Source organism: Vombatus ursinus, unplaced genomic scaffold (assembly GCF_900497805.2).
Source record: "Vombatus ursinus unplaced genomic scaffold, bare-nosed wombat genome assembly UNPS02014779.1, whole genome shotgun sequence".
Lineage (NCBI taxonomy): Eukaryota > Metazoa > Chordata > Mammalia > Diprotodontia > Vombatidae > Vombatus > Vombatus ursinus.
In genome coordinates, this window is record NW_020954557.1 from 45,989,448 (window position 1) to 46,012,226 (window position 22,779).

A 22,779-nucleotide genomic window follows, 5' to 3' on the forward strand; every position below is an offset into this window, starting at 1 on the left:
GCATATATATGCATACATTCACACATATATACTCACACTAAAGAAGAAATCCCTGGAGTCAAAATATGTTTCAGGTTTTCCCAGATTAAAAACTTAAAACCATAAGTTGTTTGATAAATCTAAATTGCATCTGGTTTGACTCCTGTCTGCGGCCTCCCTGCATGACCACTTGTGTTTTGAATGGTCATCCTTATTTACTGTGGTTCTTTCCTTACAAAGTTAGGACATGGCCAGGAGAAACGGCTTTAAGCCAGAGAAGTCACTACAGGGAACAGAAAGAGAGGCCAGTGCTATGATTTTTTCCACCATTCATAAGCTACATTTTTTGCCAGCAGCCTTGAATTGGAGAGGAGAAAAGGTGTAATACATGAGGGAGGGATGTTCTCTCAAACTCCTCCCCAATTTCTATCTCAAAGGAGCTAGTAACAATGAGGCAGAGAAAGAAGGGAAGTGAATTAGCAAGTGAACATGGCAAACTGCAAACTCTGCAGCTGAGCATTTCCCAGCTATGTAGAAAAATAACTGATTCTGCAAGGTAATCGAAGGAGGTGCCACCCTGAATCAGAGGTCCACATTGTACCTGTCTGATACTTTGAATGGTAGGATTCCTGGAAACTGTGCCCCATACCTTTCTATGCCATCGAGCTTGTGACGGTGCTTTCTGGACATGAGGAGACCTCCTCCCCAGGCAGCCTGTGAGAGCAGAGAAAGAAGAGGGATGAGGGAATCAACTCCATGTAAAGATTCCAAATTCTTTTCTAGGCTACTTGGCCATTCTCTAGCTTTCTTTAAACATGCGGGCTCATATGGAAGATGAGACCCAGAAGTTCCTTTGGCAAAATAAACCTGCTGAAGCCTTCATCTGGCAACAAGCTTTAATCTTTGCCATTTTTTAAAGAAGATTTCGCTGAGGAAAGTGTGAACCCAGGTTCCAGTCATGCAAGTTAGTTCGTGGCAGGTGGGAGATCAGGTTAGTTAAGGTCTAAGTCTACGGTAGCACCACAGATGTCCAAAGATATCGGATACTGACGAGGTAAAGATCAAAGACTCTCTTAGGTTGCTGCTGGAGTCAGGGATCACTTGGGGAGCACTGCAGAGTTGAAGGTGGCTGTTTCCTAGCTTTCACTGCAATGAGGTATATCTTGACATACCACTTGTATGGCTGTCACTCAAGTGGTCCCTAAAATACCACTTGTATGGTTGTCACTCAAGTGGTCCCTAAAGACTGTAGCAAGTCTCAAAATGTCCATGCTTCTCTGAGGGTAACCATGTAAAATACTAGGGATGGTGGGGAGAGCAGGGAGAGACAGAAATGAATTGTATTTGTAATCTGTGTTTTGTCATCTGCTTCACAGCAGAAAAGACAGTCCAGGTGTAAGGGGTTAAAAAAGATAAGCAGATAGAGACAGGCATACAGAGAGATACAGTGAGAAAAGAAAGAGAGAAGGTAGAGAAAGAGCAAGAATTAGAGTGAGAATGGGAGGAGGAGGAAGGAAGAAGGGAAAGAAGAGTGTGTAGAGAGGGAGAGAAAGAAGGAGAAGCAAGATGACTAGGGGTATGCTAGAGCCAGATTGTTAAACTTTCAGTGTGTGAGCATTTGCACCTTGGAAATCAACAAATGCTACAAATTAGGACTTGATTTATTGTTTTGTTGACTGTCTAGACTTAAGAAAGCAATGGAAACATGTTAATGCAGATTAAATGTTAAAGTGGGTCACCTGTACACTTTTCTTAAAGAGAGCTGGTTGTTAAATATTTACCAGCACAGCTCTGGGGGGCAAAGAAAGAAAGGCAGAGGAGAGTAGAGAAGAAATATAGTTACATACTTGAAAATGTTCTCTGTTGTCCTTTATGTCTCTTCAGAACAATTGAAGGGAAAACTCTCAGTTGATATTATATAAGTGTTTCCATGTCATTGTGTTTCTAGATCAATCTTTTTAAGCAAAGGGACTATGAACAGTCGCGTTGACAGCAGGTAACCAAGCATGTGTGGCCACTTCCTTTATCCCTTCTCTCATGTTTTTGCCATCTAGGAGAAGTTTACCCAAATGAAGCTGCTATGGGAGAAGTTGGTAGGTATAACCAGAGAAAATTCAACTAGCTTTGGAATGGGCCGGAGAAACCTAAGGAAATACCAGTCTATGATGCAACTTTGGCAACATTTGTCCAGACTGGTCAGGCTGTGGACCAGAGGAAAGCATGGGACTAAGAAGTTGTGGACAGAACTGGGGGGTTGGAAACAGCCAGGGTTCCCCAAAAGGAGAGCCATTTCCTTCACCCAGCTAGATCTGGGCTGTCTTTTGCGTCCCAGCACTTACATCGACATGCAGCCAAATGTTGTATTTGTGACATATATCTGCAATCTCAGGTATCGGATCAAAAGCTCCATACACAGTTGTGCCTGCAGTTGCATTGACATAAAGGGGAACATATCCCTATAGCATAAGACAAAAGACAAAAGAACTAATGAATCTTTAACATTTTTCATTTGAACCAAGAGGTATCAGAGAGCTTGCTTTCAAATGATGGTAGCTGAATTGTTTGTATTCATTTTTTAGCAACCTGAAGTGAGTCATATTAAACTCAAAGATTGTTAGAGATGGAAAAAACCTCAGAGGCAATCTAGTCCACCCCCTTCATTTTACAGATTGGGAAACTGAGGTCAGAAAGGTGAAGTGACTTGCCCTATGTCCAACATATTTTTCTAGGCTCATCATATACCATTCCTTTTCTAGGTTCCAGCTAGAGTAGCCTATTTGCTTTTCATTATACATGATACCCTTCTTCCATCTCCGTACCTTTGCACAGGCTGTCCCTCATTCCTGAAATGCACTGTCTTGTCACCTCTGTCTCTTAAAATTACTGGCTCTATTCAAAACTCAATTCATGTGCCATCTTCTACCCTAGACCTTTCCTAATGCCCTCTGGAATTGCTTTATATTTCCTTATATGGATGTATGTATGTATGTATATGGATGTACAGGGTTCTTGAGGGTAGGGACTGTTTCATTTTTGCTTCCATATCCTCAGTGTATAGCACACTGTAGGAGCTTAGTAAATACTTATTCATGGTAAGGTTTGTATAAACTTACACAGAGTAAAATAAGTAGAACTAATTGCACAAAATGCCAGATTACAACAATACAAATGAAGAGAGTGACAAGTTGATCTTTGGGTAACTGCAAAGCTAATCAAGGTTCCAGAGAACAGAATGAAACATATCTCTTCCCTCAAAGCAGAGAGGTGGGGGACTACCAGAAGAGAATAGTATATGCATTAGCAGATATGAAATTCCTTTTCTTTTTTTTTCTTTTTGTTCACAAGGGAAGGTTTAACCTATGTGAGTGTGGGCAAAGACCTTGATGCAAAGACAAAGGCATCAACAAAAACATTATTAAAAATGCTTCCATACTGGGAGATTGAAGGTCAACACAGCTAAGCGACCAAGACAGAATTAAAAAAATCAGAGGGCAAGGAGATGGAAAGGATCTTAGGGATCATCTAAATTTAGCTCCTTCATTTTCCAGATAAGGAAATCAAGGCACAGAAAGGTGATCTAGGTCAGTGTTCTTCTTGCCACTACTTCATGCTGCCTCCTATACAGAGTGGCAAAACTGTTGTATGACATCATATAAAACCTTTGTGGGGTTTTTATATGGATATTGTCCATCCTTCTTAGTTGGCATCCTTTCTAAAATGTTTTTGGTTTATGACTATGCTAATGTAGTAGTTAGTTACAAAAATCCATTCATTTTCAGAACTTGAAAAATTGGAATAATTGAAATTTTGGTGTAAACCAGAAAGGAATAAATATTGTAATAGAACTAGAATGAGTTTAGAGACATCTGGGAGTGAAGAATTTTGAGGTACCTTAGGTCCACTTCCACCCCTGTGCCTCTGTTCAAGCCATCCTCCATGCCTAGCATGCCATCTTTTCTCATCCGAACCTCTCAGAATTCCTGGCCTCTTTTTTAAGGCTCAACTCAGATACCACCTCCTCCATAAAGCCTTCCATGAACCTTCCTGTTGTTAGTATTCTCCTCCATTTCCATTTTCCTTGGACTATATTTATGCTATGTGTGAAGACACCTGATTAGAATGTAATCTTCCTGAGGACAAAGACTGCATTTTTGTCTTTCTAGCCACAGCACTTAGCAAGTACTTTGCATATAGCAGGTCATTAATCAATGTATGTTGAATTGAAACTGTTGTTGAATTATTCTTGCCCAAACTTTGGCAATCTCTTTCCCTCTCATCTATTTCTCTTCATTCTACAGAAAGCCCAGCAAATAAATATAGTTACAGCAGAAGGCATGAATACTAAACCAAAACAACATTATTGTTAAATGGATTGACTGCAACATGGCAGGGCCTTTATGAATACATCTGTTCAATAAGATTTTTCACTGAATAGAATTTGCTGAGATTGGATCAGCAAAGACCAGTTAGTTACTATGTGCCATAAGCTAGAACAGGAGAATAGCTTTGCTAAACAGACTCCAATGTTAAACTGAGATTGTACCAGTATAAAAAGCAAGTTAAAAGTTAAATAAGGCTGTGTCTACAGGATGCTAAAGCAAGCAGTCAATTGAGTAAGAAAAAAGAAAAAGAAAGGAAGGAAAAAAAACAAGGAAAAAAGGAAGAAAGAAAAAAAAAAGAAAGAAGAAAGGAAGAACAAAGATACAGAATTATTTGGCATAATGTAGACAAAATAATTGATTTTGGGCTGAATTTTTCACTTTTCAATTGGCTTTTATGGGCACTGTATAGACAGAGTTTTAGAGAATCAGATCAACAAAAACTGGAGGAAAAAAATGTTAGAAGTAACACTAAGTGATATTTTGGGAGTCTGAACCTGTGACTTCATTGATGAATGGTACTTCCAGTGGGAAAACTCCCTCTACCTGTATAATTCAGCACCTATTAGGCAACTTATACTCTTGAAGAGTCCTCTGGGGACACTGACAGATTGGACTTTGTCATTATGTGTCAGAAGTGGGACCTGAATCCAGGTCTTCCCTGATTGTGAAGCCATCTCACCATCTACTGCAGAATGCTATTTCTCATGAAATAATTTTTTAGTTTAGTAATGGCTTTTAATTTTCAGAGCAAAAGTAGGTTTAAAAATGTAAACACTAGAAGTTATCTGTATTATATGGCTACAATGTCGCAACTCACATTTACATAGCACGTTATAGTTTAAAGCCCCTTTGTCACAATGACCTTGTGAGTTAGGTCATGCAGATATTATCTATCTATCTGTCTATCTATCTATCTATCATCTATCTAAATATCTATCTTTACACCTATTTATCTAGACAAGGAACTGAGACTCACAAAAATTAGATGATTTGGCCAAGATCATTCAGTCAGGGCTTAGATTCAAATCCAAGACTTCTAATTTAAGGTCCAGTGCCCTTTCCATGACACCATACTACAAAATTTTTTCCTTATAACAAACCTATAAGGTAGGAATATAAGATAGGTTTTATTATCCTTTTTTTTTTTTCAGTTGAGAAACTGAGACTTAGGGAGAATAAGTGACTTGCTTCCAGTCACATGTGGCCAAGTAAGTATTCAGGCTTGGTCTCAAACTCAGGACTTCTGACTCTTGTCCAGACTTTTCTACCACACGCACCTTTTTCTTGACTTCAAGAATTTTTGCCTCCAAATCAGCTGGGATGATTTTCCCCCTGTAATTGTAACAGAAGGAGATAGATTTTTTTTAAAGAAGCATCAACAAGGCTGCATGTGAAGGAGCTTCAGATGCAGGAGAAAGTAATTTAATCGGATATTTTCACCAGCTCGTTAGCAGCTTGGCACATTGTACCGAGTCAGCCCTTAAGCACAGTAAAACAAATTTAACAGATGAACACATTTAATACATCCAAAAATTTAGCAGTCACCCTCCTCTCCTACCTTTCATTGCATTTTATCAGAATCACATTGTCCGTTCCAAAGCCAAGTGCAGCCCCCGCCTTCTTTATCGAATAATGACTCTGCAAAAAAAAAGAGCCATGTATTGATGAGGGAGGCATTCCTTCAGGATAGACTATAGTGCATGAGCAACAGCTCCAACTCACGTGTTCTGAGGTAAACAGGACCAGTTTGGGAACAGCTGCCATGCCTTTGGTTTTGACTTCTGGGAAGTACTTATATCGAGCAGCCATGATGCTGTACATATTGGATATGGCACCCCCTATAACCAAACAAGACATATGGTGAGGGGGATCTGTCATTGTGCTTACTATTTCCCCTGACAACAAAGTCAATGCTTGAGTTTCAAGATAAAGGGAAGTAAGAGTGGGAAGGAATGACATCTCGGTGGATTGGGATGTTCTGGGCTATCCCCTAGTTACTTCAGCTCCTTTATTGTGGCCACTATGGTCCCAGCTTCTGTCCTCCCATCTGTATGAGGGGTAGAAGTCTTCATCATAGAACTTCATCATAGATTCAATCTTACAAATTGGCTCTTGGTTCTTCCACAGTGGCCTACCTTTCTCAAGCTGAGCAGAAGTGGAAGAGGGAGTGATGGCAGTAGTAGTCAAGGAGTAGAATCTTCCTGTTTTCAGTCTGAGATTGATTCATAGATCAATGACTCAATCAGTAAGTCAATCAATACTTTATTGAGCACATATTATATGTCAGGCACTATGATAGGCTGAGGTTGTTTCCATGGCAAAACACTACTTAAGCTTTCCAACAACCTGTGCAGTAATAACTATTATTATCATCATTCTATAGATGCAGAAACTGAAGCACAGAAAGATTAGAGACTTGAAGTCAGAGAGAAAGCAAATAAAGGAACTTCCTCAAAGTTCTTGCCTCCTGAATTTTCAGTCCCCTGACTACTTGCCATTACAATGGAAGCTCCTTGAGGGAAGAGACAATTTGTCATTGTATCTCCAGTACTAGGCACAATACCTTGAACACAGTAGGAGCTTGATAAATGCCTTGTCTCCTCAAAGAGCACTCAAATGAATCATTTATATTTTTGTTTGAAACTAAGTGATTTTAGAAAACTTAGATGAAAACAGAACCTGAATCTACACAGAAAATGAAACCAGAAACTGAGGCAATCATATAGTTAATTTAGACAAAAACCCATCTCTTTTTTTCTTATTTCGACTATCTGGATATTACAGGTTCATTAATTATCTGTCTAAATTAATTAGATGTTTGCAACAGAATAGTTGTGTATTCTTCAAAGTGTATATTTTACTTTGCAAACGCAATTTTTAAAATTTACAATCTACAACTGCGATTTAAATGTATAAATTGACAACTGCAATAAGACTTTTGGGACATCATATATAAACCCCACCCAAACCACGGCACAGTAAACTCATAACTTACTCCCTAAGAACACTTGTGCTTGTTTTAAAGAATCATTTTGTGTTTACTTAAGACTATCAGATCTACCATTTTGGACAAAAATCCAATATTCATTAAACTCGCTTGATCTTTTCCCCCTGAATTGACCAGTAGTTTGACTTAACTGATTAAACTGATCAGTTGGTTAGGCATTATATAGATGGGCATCTCTCAAAGGAAGAGGTCTGGAGAACTGAAAAACTTCAGGAAAATTTCAATACTCTTCCACAAACCCTTTGGATGCGTTTTGTCCAATGTCCTCACCCAATCCAAGGAACAGAACTCTAAACATTGTGGCTTTAATGAGACAAAGAAAAATAAACCTACCAGGTGAAAATATGCCATCACCCTCTTTACTTGACCATCCAATGATTTCTCTCATCTTCTTAAGCGTTATTTGCTCCATGAGGACAAACACTGGGGCAATTTCATATGTAAACCTTAAAAGATAGTGAGGAAAAAAGAAGATGAATAACAAGGACAAACCACTAATTTCAGGAACTCACTTAGAGGAAGTTGTATTTCTTCAGAAAGATCTTCCAAATCTCTAATAAAATATCTTTATTGAAGGTAGAACAAGTCACCAGTCATAAGCTGTCAGACAACATTAAATTAATTATCAGGATGAATTTCCCAGATAATTAAAATTCTTCACTTCAATCTGCCAGTGTAGACAGTACCTGAAAACACTAAACACTCATACCTTTTCCAGGACACCAGTACTTGTTTTAAAAACTCTGTCTGAACCTACACAGAACTACTAGAGACTAATGGAGCTACTATTTTATTGACTAGTCAATTCAATCAATAAATTTGTTTTGTTGATTTTTTTCCCCTACTGGATTCACCAGAAGTTTGACTGAACTGAGTAGTGGTTCAGAAATTGCAGAGACAAAGCCTCTGTAAGAATGCAGCAAATAGGGGCAGCTAGGTGGCACAGTGGATAGAGCACGGGCCCTAACGTCAGGAGGACCTGAGTTCAAATCTGGCCTCAGACCAGACACTTGACACATACTAGCTGTGTGACTCTGGGCAAGTCACTTAACCCCATTTGCCTAAAAAACTAAAAAAATTTTAAAAATGCAGCAAATACAATGGGGTTTTGGTTTTTTTTTTTGCTTTTAAAAAAATCTCATCACATATGTGTTTGGTGTGTGTGTGTGTGTGTGTTGGCAGGAAGACTGAAGAATAAATTAGCTTTAGGAAAATTTATGATTTATTCACAAATCATTTTGTGAAAATTTTTTATGTTCCTACTGAATCTAAGGAGGGACAATTATAAGAGAAAAAAATTAGATAAACCTGCCAGCTGACAATGTAAGAGAGATTCCTATTGGAATAGTTGGATATGGTGCTACCTGCAGGCATGGGAATGGACTAGGCAACTTCTCTGGGTCCCTTTTAGCCTAGGATTATATGACAATGCACATCTTCATTATAAATACATTGACAATTCTATATAAAATTAGATTGTGAAGAAAAATTTTCAATTGCTGCCAATTTCATACTTATATAATATGAAATTTTGATGCCAAAAATCCTAGGGTGTTTTAAAAAAATCACGAGCATCAGAAAGCTAACTGTGAAAATGATTAGAAACATTGGCGTGGGTTTTAAAAATCTAAGTGCAATTATCTATGTGGATTTTTTTCTACTGATAATTCCCAAGGACAATTTTGTTTCAACAGTACCATATAGTCAATATCTGTCAAGAGTAATTATAAAGGATGGTTTTCTAATTACCAATTACAAATAACAAGAAGGCAGTCAACTGGTATTTCTATCTACTCTAGGTAAAGGGCATCAGATGGCCTGGCATGTGGGGCTTGTCTTATGCCAAACTGAATCTCAAGCAGTAGGCTATGAACTACAAAGTGATCCCTGAAGGGAGGCAAAAGCTCCCCTTGATCCAGTTAGGAAAATAAGTGTATGTCCCTGAGTCCAGGGCCTAAAAAAAAAAAATCAAGGTAGGTCTGATGAAAATTAAGCAGCAGGCCTAAAAGATATTCAAAATGCTCTTTTGCTCTTTGCTATTCATTTCGTTTAGTCTCTTTGAACATCTGTGCCTTTGCGGTAGGCTCTGATTATTAGCTGAAGGTTGATGCCGGAGTTCTCTTAGCCTTGTGATGTGGGGAGCAGGAGAAGGTGAATCCTGCCTAGGAAGGGGAAGCTGCAACGTCAGTTAGTGAGGGGTGGGGCCAATGAGAATGTGGGCCAAGTGGAATTTTTGTTGGTTTTAACAATTTTTTTTTAAATGTCGGAAAGACCATTTTCAGACACAAGATGCAAGCAACAATTCTCATTTCCAGGAGTAGGAGAAAAAAACCAATCAATTTAATGACAGTTACAGAAGTGGGGAAAAATTATCACAGAGAGTTCTCATGACATTTCTGCTGGTGGCAGAATTTTTTAACCAAAAAGAATCTGTTCACCGCTCTTAGGATGACACTGAACTATTTAGGAGGAAGAATACTTGGTTGTCATTTTTTTTAATTACCATCACCTCTGGAGGGCCACAATCATGCTTTGGTCCTGTCTGAGCCCCATCATCATGGCAACCAACAATCCCTTATGTCTGATGGCATGCTGGAGACTGGCTGTCATAAAGGAAGAAGAAGAGAGAAGGGTTCCTGGTTTAGCCTGTGCTATTTAAAGTACCAAGTTGCAAACTCATGATGTGTGACATCACCGAACAAGTGAGCTGGCAGAGGGTGTATCTGAGCTTCCAAAAACCCATTGGGAAGATGAACTGTTTTAACACTGTGGAGATGCTGGCATGACTGCTTGAGCTGGCCACAGTGGGTACACTAGATACTCATGAAACTTCTTAAGAAGGCTTGTTAGAATTGACCTGTGGTAAGGCCAGGAACAAACTGAGTCAGAAACCCAGGAGATCAGAAACTTATCAAGGATTGGTCAACTTTGACCACAGATTGCATTAGTAGCCAAGCCAAAGTCAGATGATCAGCTAGGAACCAGATGGACAAGGGAGAAAGGACAGGAATGGGATGTCGTGATTTGTCCAGCCTTTTGTCCTTTGCCTTTTGCCTGGCTTTAGACCAGGTCTAATTAGCCTCTGCTTTGCCTGAGCAGGTGATCTTTCTGTCCTACTTGCTTAATCAAGTGGATCGAGTTTTGCTCATGTTGACTTCTGGCCTGCCCTTGTCCTTAGACCACAGTGGTTAGCCAGCACTCTTGGGATTTGGAAACAGAGTTTAGGAAGTAGAAGACCAACTTATACTATAACATCAACACTGTAAAAATGAACAATTCTGAAAGACTTAAAAACTCTGATCAATGAGTGATCAATCATAAGTCCAGGGGACCACTGATGAAAAAGGCTACCCACCTCCAAAGATCAAGGTGATGGATATGCAGAATGAGGCACATGGTTTTTGGAATGACTAATATGGGAATTTGTTCTACTTGACTGTAATAGAAAGGTTAGAAGGGTTTTCTTTTTTGTTTTTTTGCAACGCAGAAATGGGAGGGAGAAAAAAAATGCTTGACATTTGAAAAAAAGAAAGAAACTTGATTAAAAAACTGAAAGCTTAGAGAATTCAATAACAAGAGAGTCTGGTACCAACCAATTCTGCCTCCTACTCTGTGGCTTCTTCCCAATACCCAAGTCTTACAGCCAGTTGAGGGTTACAATGGATAGAACACCTACAGGCTTTGGGTCAGGAAGACCTCGGTTCAAATCTGACTTAGATACTTATTAGCTGTGTGACCATAGGTAAGTCACTTAACCTCTTTCTGCCTCATTTCTTCACCTGTAAAATGGGATAATGATAATACCCAGGGTAGCTGTGAGGATAAAATAAAATAATTGTTAAGTGCTTAGCATAGTATACCACATACAGTAGGAACTTAATAAATGCTTGTTGTTTATCTATCTTACTCTGATGATATGATCTGTCTAATTCCATGCCTTCTAATTCTTGATTTTAGCTACAACCTGCTTGAAAACTCTTATGTTGTCCTGATAGGACACTTCCTCCTCAGTTTAGCTCTCTGTCCTTTGTTCCTGATCTCAGCTCTGCCCTTACCCAGTATCTGGCAGGCAAATCCAGTTCCCCTCTAGGACAATGTTGTACCTTCTGGCCCCTGATGCCAGCTCTGATATCCCCATAAGAGGGTACCATATATGGTTAGAAGGGCTTCACCCTGCTTGGCTTCTGATAGAGGAGGTCCCCTGAGGGACAGGTGGGAACCAGTACAGACATCAAGAGATCAGAATTCAAGTTAGGATCCTGCAGCAAGTTATACTGTAAGAGGACAAGGTGGGAGGAGCAGAGAACAAGAAATCAGGACCTGAGACAGAGGAAGAAACTGGGCCCCAAAAGCAAGAAATGAGCTGACTGTAATTCGTATCAGTATGATGCTGAGGATAGCCTGAGTTTCTTTATATGCCCACTGGGGAAGATGACTAAACTCTACTGTACTGGCCCAAATATCTGGGGTGGCTTTCCTACCAAAAGATTATATGTAGTTCTTTCTCTGACCTTCCCATCCTAGGATCAAGGTGGAGGGTGACTCATCTACTGTATTTCATTCAAGGAGCAATGGGCCCTAAGGGAATTTCTTCCTCACTAGTTTTCACCACTTCATAAAATTTAGAATATAGTGTCCAGATTTGGGGGGAGGGAATAGAGCTGGTCAGATCATACCTGTATTGTGGTGTCCACTTCTGGCTACCACAGTTTAAGAACAAAAATAACAAGCTGGAACATTTTCAAAAGAAGGTGAACAGGGTAGTGTGAGGATTCAAAACCATGTCATTAGAAGGGTCAGAGGTTGTTAAACCTGGAGAAGAGGAGGCTAAAAGGAGGCAAGACAATGCCTTCAAATATTTGAAAGGGTGTCATGTGGAGAGTGAGTGAGCTTCTTCTGTATGGTTCCAGTTGGAAGAACTAGAACCTTGTAGTGGAAGGTATAAGGCGACATATTTTGGCTGGGTTTAAGGAAAACCTTCCAAATAATTAGAGCTTCTCACACGGAATGGAGTATAAAATAGTATCATTGGCAATGTGGGTATGGAGGCTTGGTCTATCTGTTGGGGTGTCACAGAGGAGATCACTGTATAGGAGGACGAGATGACTTCTGAGGTCCCTTCAAACTTTGAGATTTTAGCATTATCTTTGGGGAAATTAATGAAGAGATCAGAGAGCACTAGGGGTAGGAAGGATAGGGCAGCAGAATGAAGAAGAAACACGCAGGAGGCTCCTGTTATTCTACTGTCTCGGCCAAACCAGAGTTGACCACCCTCCCCAGTTTTCCTTTGCAGGGTAGTTTCTCCTAGGTAATAAGAGCTACTGATAATGTGCACTTTTCTGACAAAATGTAGCTAGGCCTACAACATCATGGCAGCTCGCAGAGAGAATTTCTCAAGTGAAATTTCTATGAAATTATTGGCCTGGCCACTCTGAATTCCTAGTGAAATAGTGCAGTAGTTATGAGTGATCTTCTCAGTAAGGTTGAGTATGGTCATCAAGTATTTGTAGGCAGATACAAAAATACAAAGGGCAGTTAGGTGGTGAAGTGGATATATTGCTAGGTCTGGAGTTAGGTCTGAGTTCAATTTCAAATTCAAGTTCAAATTCAGCCTCAGATATTGTGACCCTAGGCAAGTCACTTAACCCTGTTTGCCCCAGTTTCGTCATTTGTAGAATGAATGGGAGAAGAAAATGGCAAGGTACTCTAGTATCTTTGACAAGAAAACCCCAAATGGGGTCACAAGGAGTGGGACATGATGGAAAAATGACTAAATAACAACAACAAAGTTACAAAACAGTCCTGGAAAGCCAAATGCCCTTGGAGGGGAGGGAACCCTACCCTGTTAGTCTGAAATTCCTCATGGATTTGCTTTGGACTCTTGGCTTAGAAACCTGCATCCTGAAACTGAGGGCTTACATAGATGGGGTAAATAAACTGAAGTAAACTGAAATAAAAAGATATCCTTTCTGTGCTAACAATGCAGAAATGTCATGGGTGGCCATTTTAATGATGTCATAGGGTTGTACACTTTATAAGCCTACATGGATAATGGAATATGGTCATTGTTCTTCATAGTAATTGCCTACCAGATGAAAATGTAGCTCAGGTAATGAGTGCATCATTGATGCAAACCCTACCTGGAAAAGCTTGACCCTTTTTCCCATCTTTTCCCAGAAATATTTTAAACACTGCATCCAGATGGAAAAGACGACTGTCAGCAGGAAGGTAATTCCTCCCAAAAGAACTTGGCTCTCCTGCCACATTTCATGATCCTCCCATAGAACTGGCTTAGAACAATTTCTAGACAATAGTTATTACCCCTTCTCTAGACAATGCCTTGTCTTGAGATCTGGCAGAAACTATTTTACTATTTTAAATAACCTTCTCTATTGATCTGTTGGAATCGTATCATATTTTAAAAATCTCCACTCTGCAGTACAGCTGCAATTACCATGTGCCATTAAAGTGGTTTGCTTTGACCTTCAATGGCTGAAATATATTTTCACATTTCATGGTTCAACTTAGATTAGGAAAGAGGAGAAAAGGACTTTGATTTTATGAGCAGGGACAAAAAAAAAAAAAGAAAATTTGTGTGATTTTCTGGTTAAAGGAAAAGCATTTGAAGAAGGTATTTGGGTCATAAATTTTCAAAAAGGAATGCTAATGTTAATTACTTAGACATTTTAGCCAGATGTGTTAGGAAAAAAAACCCAGTTAAAATGTTGACAAAATAGGCAGTAGTTCTTTAAGGACGGTCAAGTGAATTCATCAATGGCATTAAAAAAGGCACTTGTGCTGTATGGACAACTACCCACTGATTTCTGTAGTTCCTGAACCCTTTGAATATTTCAAAAGATCTGAGATTAGTAAGGACAAGGGTACTCCCTCTACCAATATAGATAGTAATCCCTCCACACCTTAGTGAATGCTCAATATAGTTGCTGTGCCCCGCCCCCCAAATCCTTGCCAGGTGGCCATTCTTGCAGCTATGTGGTTCTCTAAACTTAGCTTGGCTGGTTTTTGGGTAGATGACAGGCACAGTCTACTTGTCAGGCCCATTTTGGAAGACTTCCCAACTTAGTAGGACCTGTCAGAACTTATACTCCATTAGCATGCCCTTTTAGAACCTAGGGTCACCTTCAGACCACAAGATGATATCAAAGTATTTCTTTAAGTAGTTGAGTTTTAGTAACTCATATTCTTGGAAGCAGCTTGGTGGCTCAGTGGATAGAGCACTGGGCTTGGAGTCAAAAAGACCTGAGTTCAAATCTGACCTCAGACATTTACTGGCTGTGTGACCCTGGGCAAGTCGCTTAACTTCTGTTTGCCTTAATCCACTAGAGAAGGAAATAGCAAACCACTCCAGTATCTTTGTCAGGAAAACCCCATGGATGGGATAGTCCATGGAATTGTGAAGAGTACGACATGACTGAACAACAACAAATTCATATTTAGCTTTCTAATGAAATAATTAGTTTTTTTAAGTGTAACTGATGCTTTAAGTAGGCAGCATACACCATGATTTTTAAAAGTTATTAATTACTATAGTCAGTTTTTGTCTTTTATATAATCATATAATGAATCACAAAGTAATAGATTCAAAGACAACAAAAGGAGAATTTTGTATGACATTAAAATAACAATGTACCTTTAACTTGAGTTTCATGTGTCTGAATAGCATGCCTCATCAGTCACATGATTAAACCTCATTATGTTAACCATTACCCACAGATGGGGCAAATTAAAGCTCGCTTCATTTTCCGTTTTTCAGGCCAATGTCATCACTCAGGACATATGTCACTGAAGACTTTAGTATTTAGACACTTTCTCATATCTATACCAGTTTAAAATAACAAGCTATTTAAGAATACTTGTTTAATTAATAGAAACTTGTCTTCTGTAACTGGTAAGTATTTTGACTCACAACAATTTTACACTTTTGAAACACAAGCAAATCAATACACAATTTCAAAATGGCCTTAGGGTGTTGTGGATGGTAGTAATTTGGTCTTGAAGTACAGCAAAACATCTTAAGCTTGAGTAATCTGCATTCCATCTTGATGTCAAACCGGACTTTGTTTTTTAAATCATACAACCTTTCTACCTAAATTCGTTTTTCTGAATATCCTTTACTATAAATATAAACTCTGAGAATCGTAACAAGAATTAAGCCCATCAGATAATCCAAATGATTCTCACTTCACTATTAGTTACTGTTTCCAATATACATTAGTGAATGTTGTAACCATTGTTTTGGAGGCACAGAACTATTATGGTATTGATAGAAAAGGAAAATGCTCCATTGGCTACGAGCCCTACCCAGAAAAGAAGGCTAATTTGTAATTTTTCTGATTGATAGAGCAGAGGTGTCAAACATGTAGGCTTCATCACTCACTCCCAAATCTGATCAAATGAAACTGAGAAATATTTAACAAAGTTTTAGAAAATAGAATATAGATAATTTTATAATATGTAGTCTTCTAAGACAATATGTAGCCCACAGGGATCCTTAATGTACAGTTTAATAGTCCCATTTCTATAAATTTGATGCAGCTGGCACAGAGGATAAATGTATAGAGAAGAAACTTGTGGATCATTGCTGGATGGCCATGGAGGTAATAATTGCTCATCAGACAAATTAAATTTAGAGCTTTCTACAAATTTACAAGAACAGAGAGCAATTTTAAGGCTGTGCCTACAAATATGAATAGGTGTGGGGGAAAAGTAACATGCAGTTAAACAATCAGATATTCCACAATCAGTTTGATTCAATTGAACAACTGATTGAGTTTTTTTTTTCTAAAGTGCTTGGAATGTATGGTAAGAATCTGAGGTAGAAAGATCTCCAGTTTTAAGCATAATGGTCAAAGGCTTTGGTTATCAATAGGAAAATGAATCAAAATTATTCTAGAGAGCAAGAAAGGTTTTTTAACCACCCTCTTCTGATGATATGGGCACTTTCCCACAGTTTCAACTTAAATAATAAGCTCTAGAGTCACCATTTCTTTTCATCATCTTGTTACTGAGATACATAAATTCAATTCAATTCAAAAAATGTTTACTGAGTGATAATGATGCTAATGATAGTTGACATTTATACAGTCATTACAGTTTGCAAACTGCTTTATACCTATTATCTCATTTGGATCTTATAACAACCATTTGAGGTAGATACCACTTACAGATATTATTATCCCCATTTTACAGATGAGGAAAATGAGGGTGAGAGAGTCTAAGTGACTTGCCCAGGGTCACAGAGTCAAGGGCCTACTGCATACCCAGCGCTGAAAGGATATTGACTCTACATTTAGAGGATCTGGGGTCAAATTCCATTTCTGCTATTTATTAGCTTTGTGACCTTGGATGAATGACTTCTCTCTCTTGGTCTCAGTTTCTTCATCTATGTACTGAGAGAATTGACCTAGATAACTTTTTGAGATCCCAACTCTGGATCTAAAGAGTTAACATATATGAAGTGTTGTACAAACCTTAAAATGCTACATAAATACTAGCTATTATTATTTAGTATTATTATATCCATGACTATGACTAAAATCATATGCTTAAAGGGTCTTAGAGTAGAAATTCCCCTAGCAATCTTTGCCAATTTATAATAAATTAATAGGGATTAGTCTCTAAAAATACAAATTAACAGTAAAAATCTATCAATATTGCTTATTAGAAAAGAGGAAAAAAGGTATAGGACTTACATATTGGTGTTAGCAGTTGATGTCAGCCACTCACCAGCTAAGCCAATAATATCCAATCCAGTAGAGAGTTGGTTGAAAAATCGAGGATGACCTGGTGAGACAAGAATATCAGATGCATATCACAGAAACATGAGGATTTCTACCCTTGGAGAGAGGGCTGATGGGCACAGAGTGCAGATTGAAGCATATTTTCTTTTCTTCTTTCTTTTTTTTTTTCTTTTATTCCTTTTTTTTTCTTTTTTCAGACACAGCTAATGAGGGAATTTGTTTTGCATGACTATATATATTTATAATGGATTTTTTTTTCTTTCTTTCTGGCCAAGTGGGGGAGAGGGAGAAAGGATAGAGGGAGGAAATTCAGAACTGAAAATGAAATTGAAAAATAATTTTAAAAAAGAACACAAGGATTGCCAAATGAGGTCAGACCCATGATATATCATCCCCTATACTTCATCATGAACAGTGGCACCAAAAGGCATACAATGGAAGGGCATAGTTGTCCCCTCTGAAATCAAGCTCAAAGCTTAGTGATATCCCACAAAACAGCTTCAAAACTGGGGCAGTTTTAAAATAAAACAGAACCTGCTGCATTATAAAGGCAATCACTCTGTTTCTTGTAACTGGTGATTTTGGTTTGCAAATCTTTCTCATGTTTAATTTCCCAGTGCAGAAACAAGATGAAATACCCTTGGGAACTTAAACTACTCCTTCAATTTCAATAGAGTGTGACCTCTTTCAAAGCCCCTTGGGTCAAGATGAGATTCTGTGAGTCAGCTTTGGACTAATCTAATCCCTCCTGTGATTGATTCAGGAGGCGAACCCCTTGGAGAGGGAGAATGGTGCTGGGACCTGGGGGAAAGTCTTGGCTTTGCTGCTTCCACCATGCAACATGACCTTGGACCAGTTAATTAGACTCTGTGTCTTATGAAGCTAAGTCATCCAATCAAGCCAGTCAGTTCTGTCAAAAACCAAATCAAGATGCCAAATGATAGATTTTACTCAACTTTTCACTCAAGTTGGCCTATGTTCAGGTCCTGTGTAGACAGAACCTTAGTATCCTTCATCTGGAAAATGGGGACAATAATAATGGGGACAAATAATGGAGATGATAAATAGAGACAATAATAAAAGTCCAATGACTTAAATACTGTTGTGAAAAATTACTATTCATAAAAGTCTCTAAAGTCCTTTGTTCTCATAATACCTTTATTAACATGCCTGATACTAAAACCCTTTATACAGCCATTGCCTTGGTCAATTTAGCATTCATAGGGAGGAAAAGAATGGTGGCAAAGATATTGAAAGTTGATGAAATTATGAAATGGATGTAATCAGTCCCCGAGGATCTCTTATACTGAATTCCACAGCAGTAGGTACTGACCTGCTCTGCTGTCATTCATTCAGTCACCAAGCGTTTCCTAAGTTAATTATTTCCTATTTATGCTCCATATAGCTTGCTTTGTTTACATGTTTCACCCCCTCCTTTAGATTGTAAGCTCCTTGAGGGCAGGGATTGTCTTTTGCTTCTTTTTGTATCCCCAGCATTTAGCACAGGGCCTGTCACACAGTAGGTGCTTCATAAATGTTTATTGATTAGTTGGTTGGAAAATAGAGAACTTCCCTTGAGAGACAAAGAGAAGACTATTTCAGCTAGATAGTGCATAGAGAGCTGGCCTCAGAAGGAGGATCTGGGTTCAAGTGCCTTGATTGTGTGTCCTTAGGAAAGTCACTTCACTTCTCAGATCTCTAGGCAACCCTCTGACTGTAAGCTTCAGAGAAGGTATAATTCTGCACAAGTAGTAGAAGGTTCTCATTAGTATGTAGCTCTCTATACCCATGAAATTACAGATCCAGTTTAAAAAATAAAATTTTATTTGGCAATGGAAAATAGTATAAATGTAAAATGATATACTTGAATGTCTGGGCTGATTCCACTGTAATACAGACATATCCTTGAACATGTCATTCACTCATTTAGACACACACCTAGTCATCTGGGCTCACCCTGGCAGCATTTCTTAAATCATAACCTTCTGTACCCAATAGTTTCCTTGAAATTCATGTGATGTATTAAAGATTTTAATAAAGGAATCCATCTAATTAAGCTAGCTATCACCGCAGGACCAGATTCTAAAAGTTCATTTAGACAACTCTAGATTGTCTAGGGCAAATGTCCCATGAACTGCAGAGTGATCTCACTCAAGTATCACTACCCATCAGGTGACCCTTTGCCTATCCAAGTACAAAATCATATTTAGATAATGAAGAATCATAGAAGGTACACCCCTTTGAAAAATTACCAGTCACCATTTGTATCAAAGTGGATAACCAAATCATCAACTGAACTTCAAGTGTATCTTGACACCCTCTAGAAATTTTTCAGTGGCTAATGGGGAAATTTGTATGACTATACATATGTCTGTAATAGGTCTGGTTTTTCTTGCCTTCTCAATGAGGGAGTGGCTGAGGGAGAGAGAGAATTTGGAATTGAAAAAAAGGAATAAAAAGTCTACTTGAAAATAAATTTAAATCAAAATAAAAAAACCAATATTTTCAGAAACAGTCAATATGGAACAAAAAGCCAAATAAATATAAAACTCTGAATGGCCAAAAAGTCACACTTCAATCAATTTTAAAGGGGTGGAGGGTGGGGAAGGAGGGAAGAACATGTGTACATTAAATCCACCAGTTATCTTCAAACTTCACTTTAGTCAATGAAAGCCAAAGGTTTCATTAAACCTTTACTAGAGTTTTTATCGTAAGTAGCTGTGGTGGCCCATGCCTGTTGTCCCTGTAGCTGGGGAGAGGGAAGCTGGTTGATCACTTGAGTTCAGGAGACCTAGTCTCCACTCCCTCCCCAAAAGATTTAACATTTTCTTGTTTTTAGTGAAGGTAAGATGTGGCAGAAATACTACCTTAAAGTGAAATGGCTCAAAGTCAGGCAGCAGAAGGAAAAAAAGTCAAAGAAAGTCTAGGATGCTAGAGGACACCAAAACAATGACCCAGTGGTTCTTCTGGAATGAGGGGTGTCCCAAGACAGGGCACTGTGTTCAAGCAAAGAACTGGGCACTGAGAGAAGAGTATACTCCACAGCTTTTGAATGCCTCAGGTAAATTGTAAAGGCCAGAGAGGTCTGTAAGAAAGACTGTACTGACCAAACTGCCTCATTTAACCAGAGGTGGCAATTAGGAATGGAGGAGGTGCTGTTGACAACGCTGGGCAACTCTCCAACTTCTGCCTCCTCCTCCTCCTGGCACCTGGAATGTGGATATTTGGGGAACCTGTATAAGCAAAGCCTCTCCTTTTTGGCATTGTAGATGAATTCAGCTAATCAGATAGCACCAGGAAATTTAACTTCAACTCACATGAATTTATACAGAGTGAAGTGAGCAGAAACAGAACAATTTATATAATAACACTGGAAAGATTTAAGAACTCTGATGAATGCAAAAACCAGCTATGATTCCAAAGGACTGATGAGGAGGAAACATGCTACCCATCTCCTAATAGAGAGGACATGTACTCGAGATGCTTGAATGAAGAATATGCCTTTTAGACTTGGCCAATGTAGGGGCTTCTTTGAGTATTCATTTTGTTATTCGGGTTTGTTTTGTTTTGTTTATCTTTTTCAGTGAGGGAAATGAGATGGGAGAGAAAGTGAGAGAGTGAGTTTCTGTTCATTGAAAATGATAAAACTTATTTTTAAAAAGTTACTCTTTGATTAATGAGAGACTCACAAAGAATGTCCAGTGCAAGGCTGGGTCTCCAGATATCTATCTAGTCAGATATTCATTTTATTTTCCCTTGCTCTCTGGATGGATGCACATTTCTCTTCCATATGCCCTGTGAGCCACAAGACCATTGACTTTTGATACGAGCTGGCTGGGTTATGCTCACGAAGAACAATAGTAATGAGCCAATACCTCCAACTTCTGCATTGTCTTTGGTTGCTTTGGCTGCATTGTCTCCGGGTTGCTTCTGGGACCTTTAGCTTAGAGAGATTTTTGGCTGAGAGCACATAGGTTTTTTGCAGAGAAAATAAGGAGGCTTGATGAGTTTGATTTCACAAATTGGGTAACAGAAAAAAAAATAAGCAGGACTCCGAGTTCTACCCCGTGACAGCAACAGGAAGAGGAGGAGTCAATAGAAATGGGGATGAAACCACAGAGAAAAAAGAAACAAGAAGAATCAGGCTCCTATCTGTTTAATGCATTGCAAGTACAAGTAGATGCTTAACTTGCTACCTGATTTTTGACAAAGATGATGGACTTAAGATGCAGAATGAGATACACATTTTTAGATGCACATAATGTGGGAAATTTGTTTGCTTGGCTATATATACATACATATATATGTATGTATGTACATACATATGTAAATTGAAAGGGCTTTGTTTTTCTTTTCCTTTATCCCCATTGGAGAATGAGTGGAAGGAAGGGGGGGATAGGGTTAGGGTAAGAGAAGAAAAAAGGAGAGAAAAGAGTTATTGAGACACGTTTTTCTTTAAAGAAGGAAAAGATCAGAAGAAAGGTCAGAAAGAAGGCAATATAAGTATGATAGTTTTGAAAGCAACAAGTTGATTTTATCGTATACTTTAAAAGAAAAGCAAGCTATATACAATAGAGACCTGCATTGTCATGTACCATCTTCTTTTTACTTTCTACTATGTATGTGAAAACAGCCATCCTGTTTAAATACATTCAGAATAAAAATTAAAATTAACTAAAATATAAATAAATACTTAAGTTTTTGTGTTGTTGTTTAAACAGTAGCTAGAATCAGTTGATTTCTCCCAAGCAGACTAGGAAAAAATTCATGATACCAGATCGCCAGGCAGAACCTCCAGAAGAATTTACTCCCTCCCCATGATTCTGACAGTTCATGTCATTCCCACAGGCCACCTGGCATGGAGCTAATTGCCACTGAGGTAACTTGATCTTGCCAGTCCTTCTTTAGAGCTATGTGTACATGTGAGGATGGAGGTGGGGTGAGAAAGAGACTAGAGTGTGGAGGATAGAGTTTAATCTCCACGTAGCTGCCTGCCTGGGACTCTACCTGTCCGAACGCCATACTTCAGAGTATCTCTGCAGTCCACAAGGATCTGCTCCAAGGACTCAGGTTGGTCAGATAGCTCTAGGTTGAAGCCCTCCATTCCTTCTAGTAGCTGGTGTGGGTGGTGGAAGTCCAGCACCTTGGTGGATCTGTCAAATGTCTTCCGAACATAGTTGAGGAGGATATCCACCACCTCCAAAAGGAACTGTACAGTTTGCTCTTCCCCATTCTTGGCCGGAAGCAGGTCTAAAAGATGAAAGATAGCAAAGAGTTAACACCTCATAGCTGGATGCCTTATGCCTGGGAACCAGCAATATCTTTCCCATTCCTTCCTGTCCACACCACCATCCTCAACTCCCATACTCATTTTGGTCCTAGGACACGTACTATCCACCCTCAGCTAGGTAGTGCAGTGGGTAGAGTGCTACACAGTAAAGAAGAACGGAGTTAAAATCCTGCCTAATATACTTATTAGCTATGCTTCACTGGGGCAAGTCACTCAACAACCTTGGGTCTCAGTCTCCTCATTGTAAGATAATGGTGTTGGACTTAATGACCTCCAAGGTCCCTTCCACCTCTAAATTTATGAAATTATTATTCCCCTACACACACACACACACACACACACACACACACACACACACAC

The 22,779-nt window shown here is 38.9% G+C and overlaps 1 protein-coding gene across 1 annotated transcript in view; it reads right to left on the reverse strand.

Moving 5' to 3' along the window:
- Window positions 1–22,779, reverse strand: part of GAD1 (glutamate decarboxylase 1) — a 53,232-nt gene that overhangs the window by 16,881 nt on the left and 13,572 nt on the right. Inside the window, exons 4-11 of the mRNA XM_027866079.1 lie at window positions 22,137–22,379; window positions 17,082–17,172; window positions 7,702–7,814; window positions 6,084–6,199; window positions 5,920–5,999; window positions 5,639–5,693; window positions 2,319–2,435; window positions 629–693 (exon numbers count right to left, since the gene is read on the reverse strand). Coding sequence (XP_027721880.1) covers window positions 629–693; window positions 2,319–2,435; window positions 5,639–5,693; window positions 5,920–5,999; window positions 6,084–6,199; window positions 7,702–7,814; window positions 17,082–17,172; window positions 22,137–22,379 — 880 coding nt within the window. The remainder of the gene's footprint in view (window positions 1–628; window positions 694–2,318; window positions 2,436–5,638; window positions 5,694–5,919; window positions 6,000–6,083; window positions 6,200–7,701; window positions 7,815–17,081; window positions 17,173–22,136; window positions 22,380–22,779) is intronic.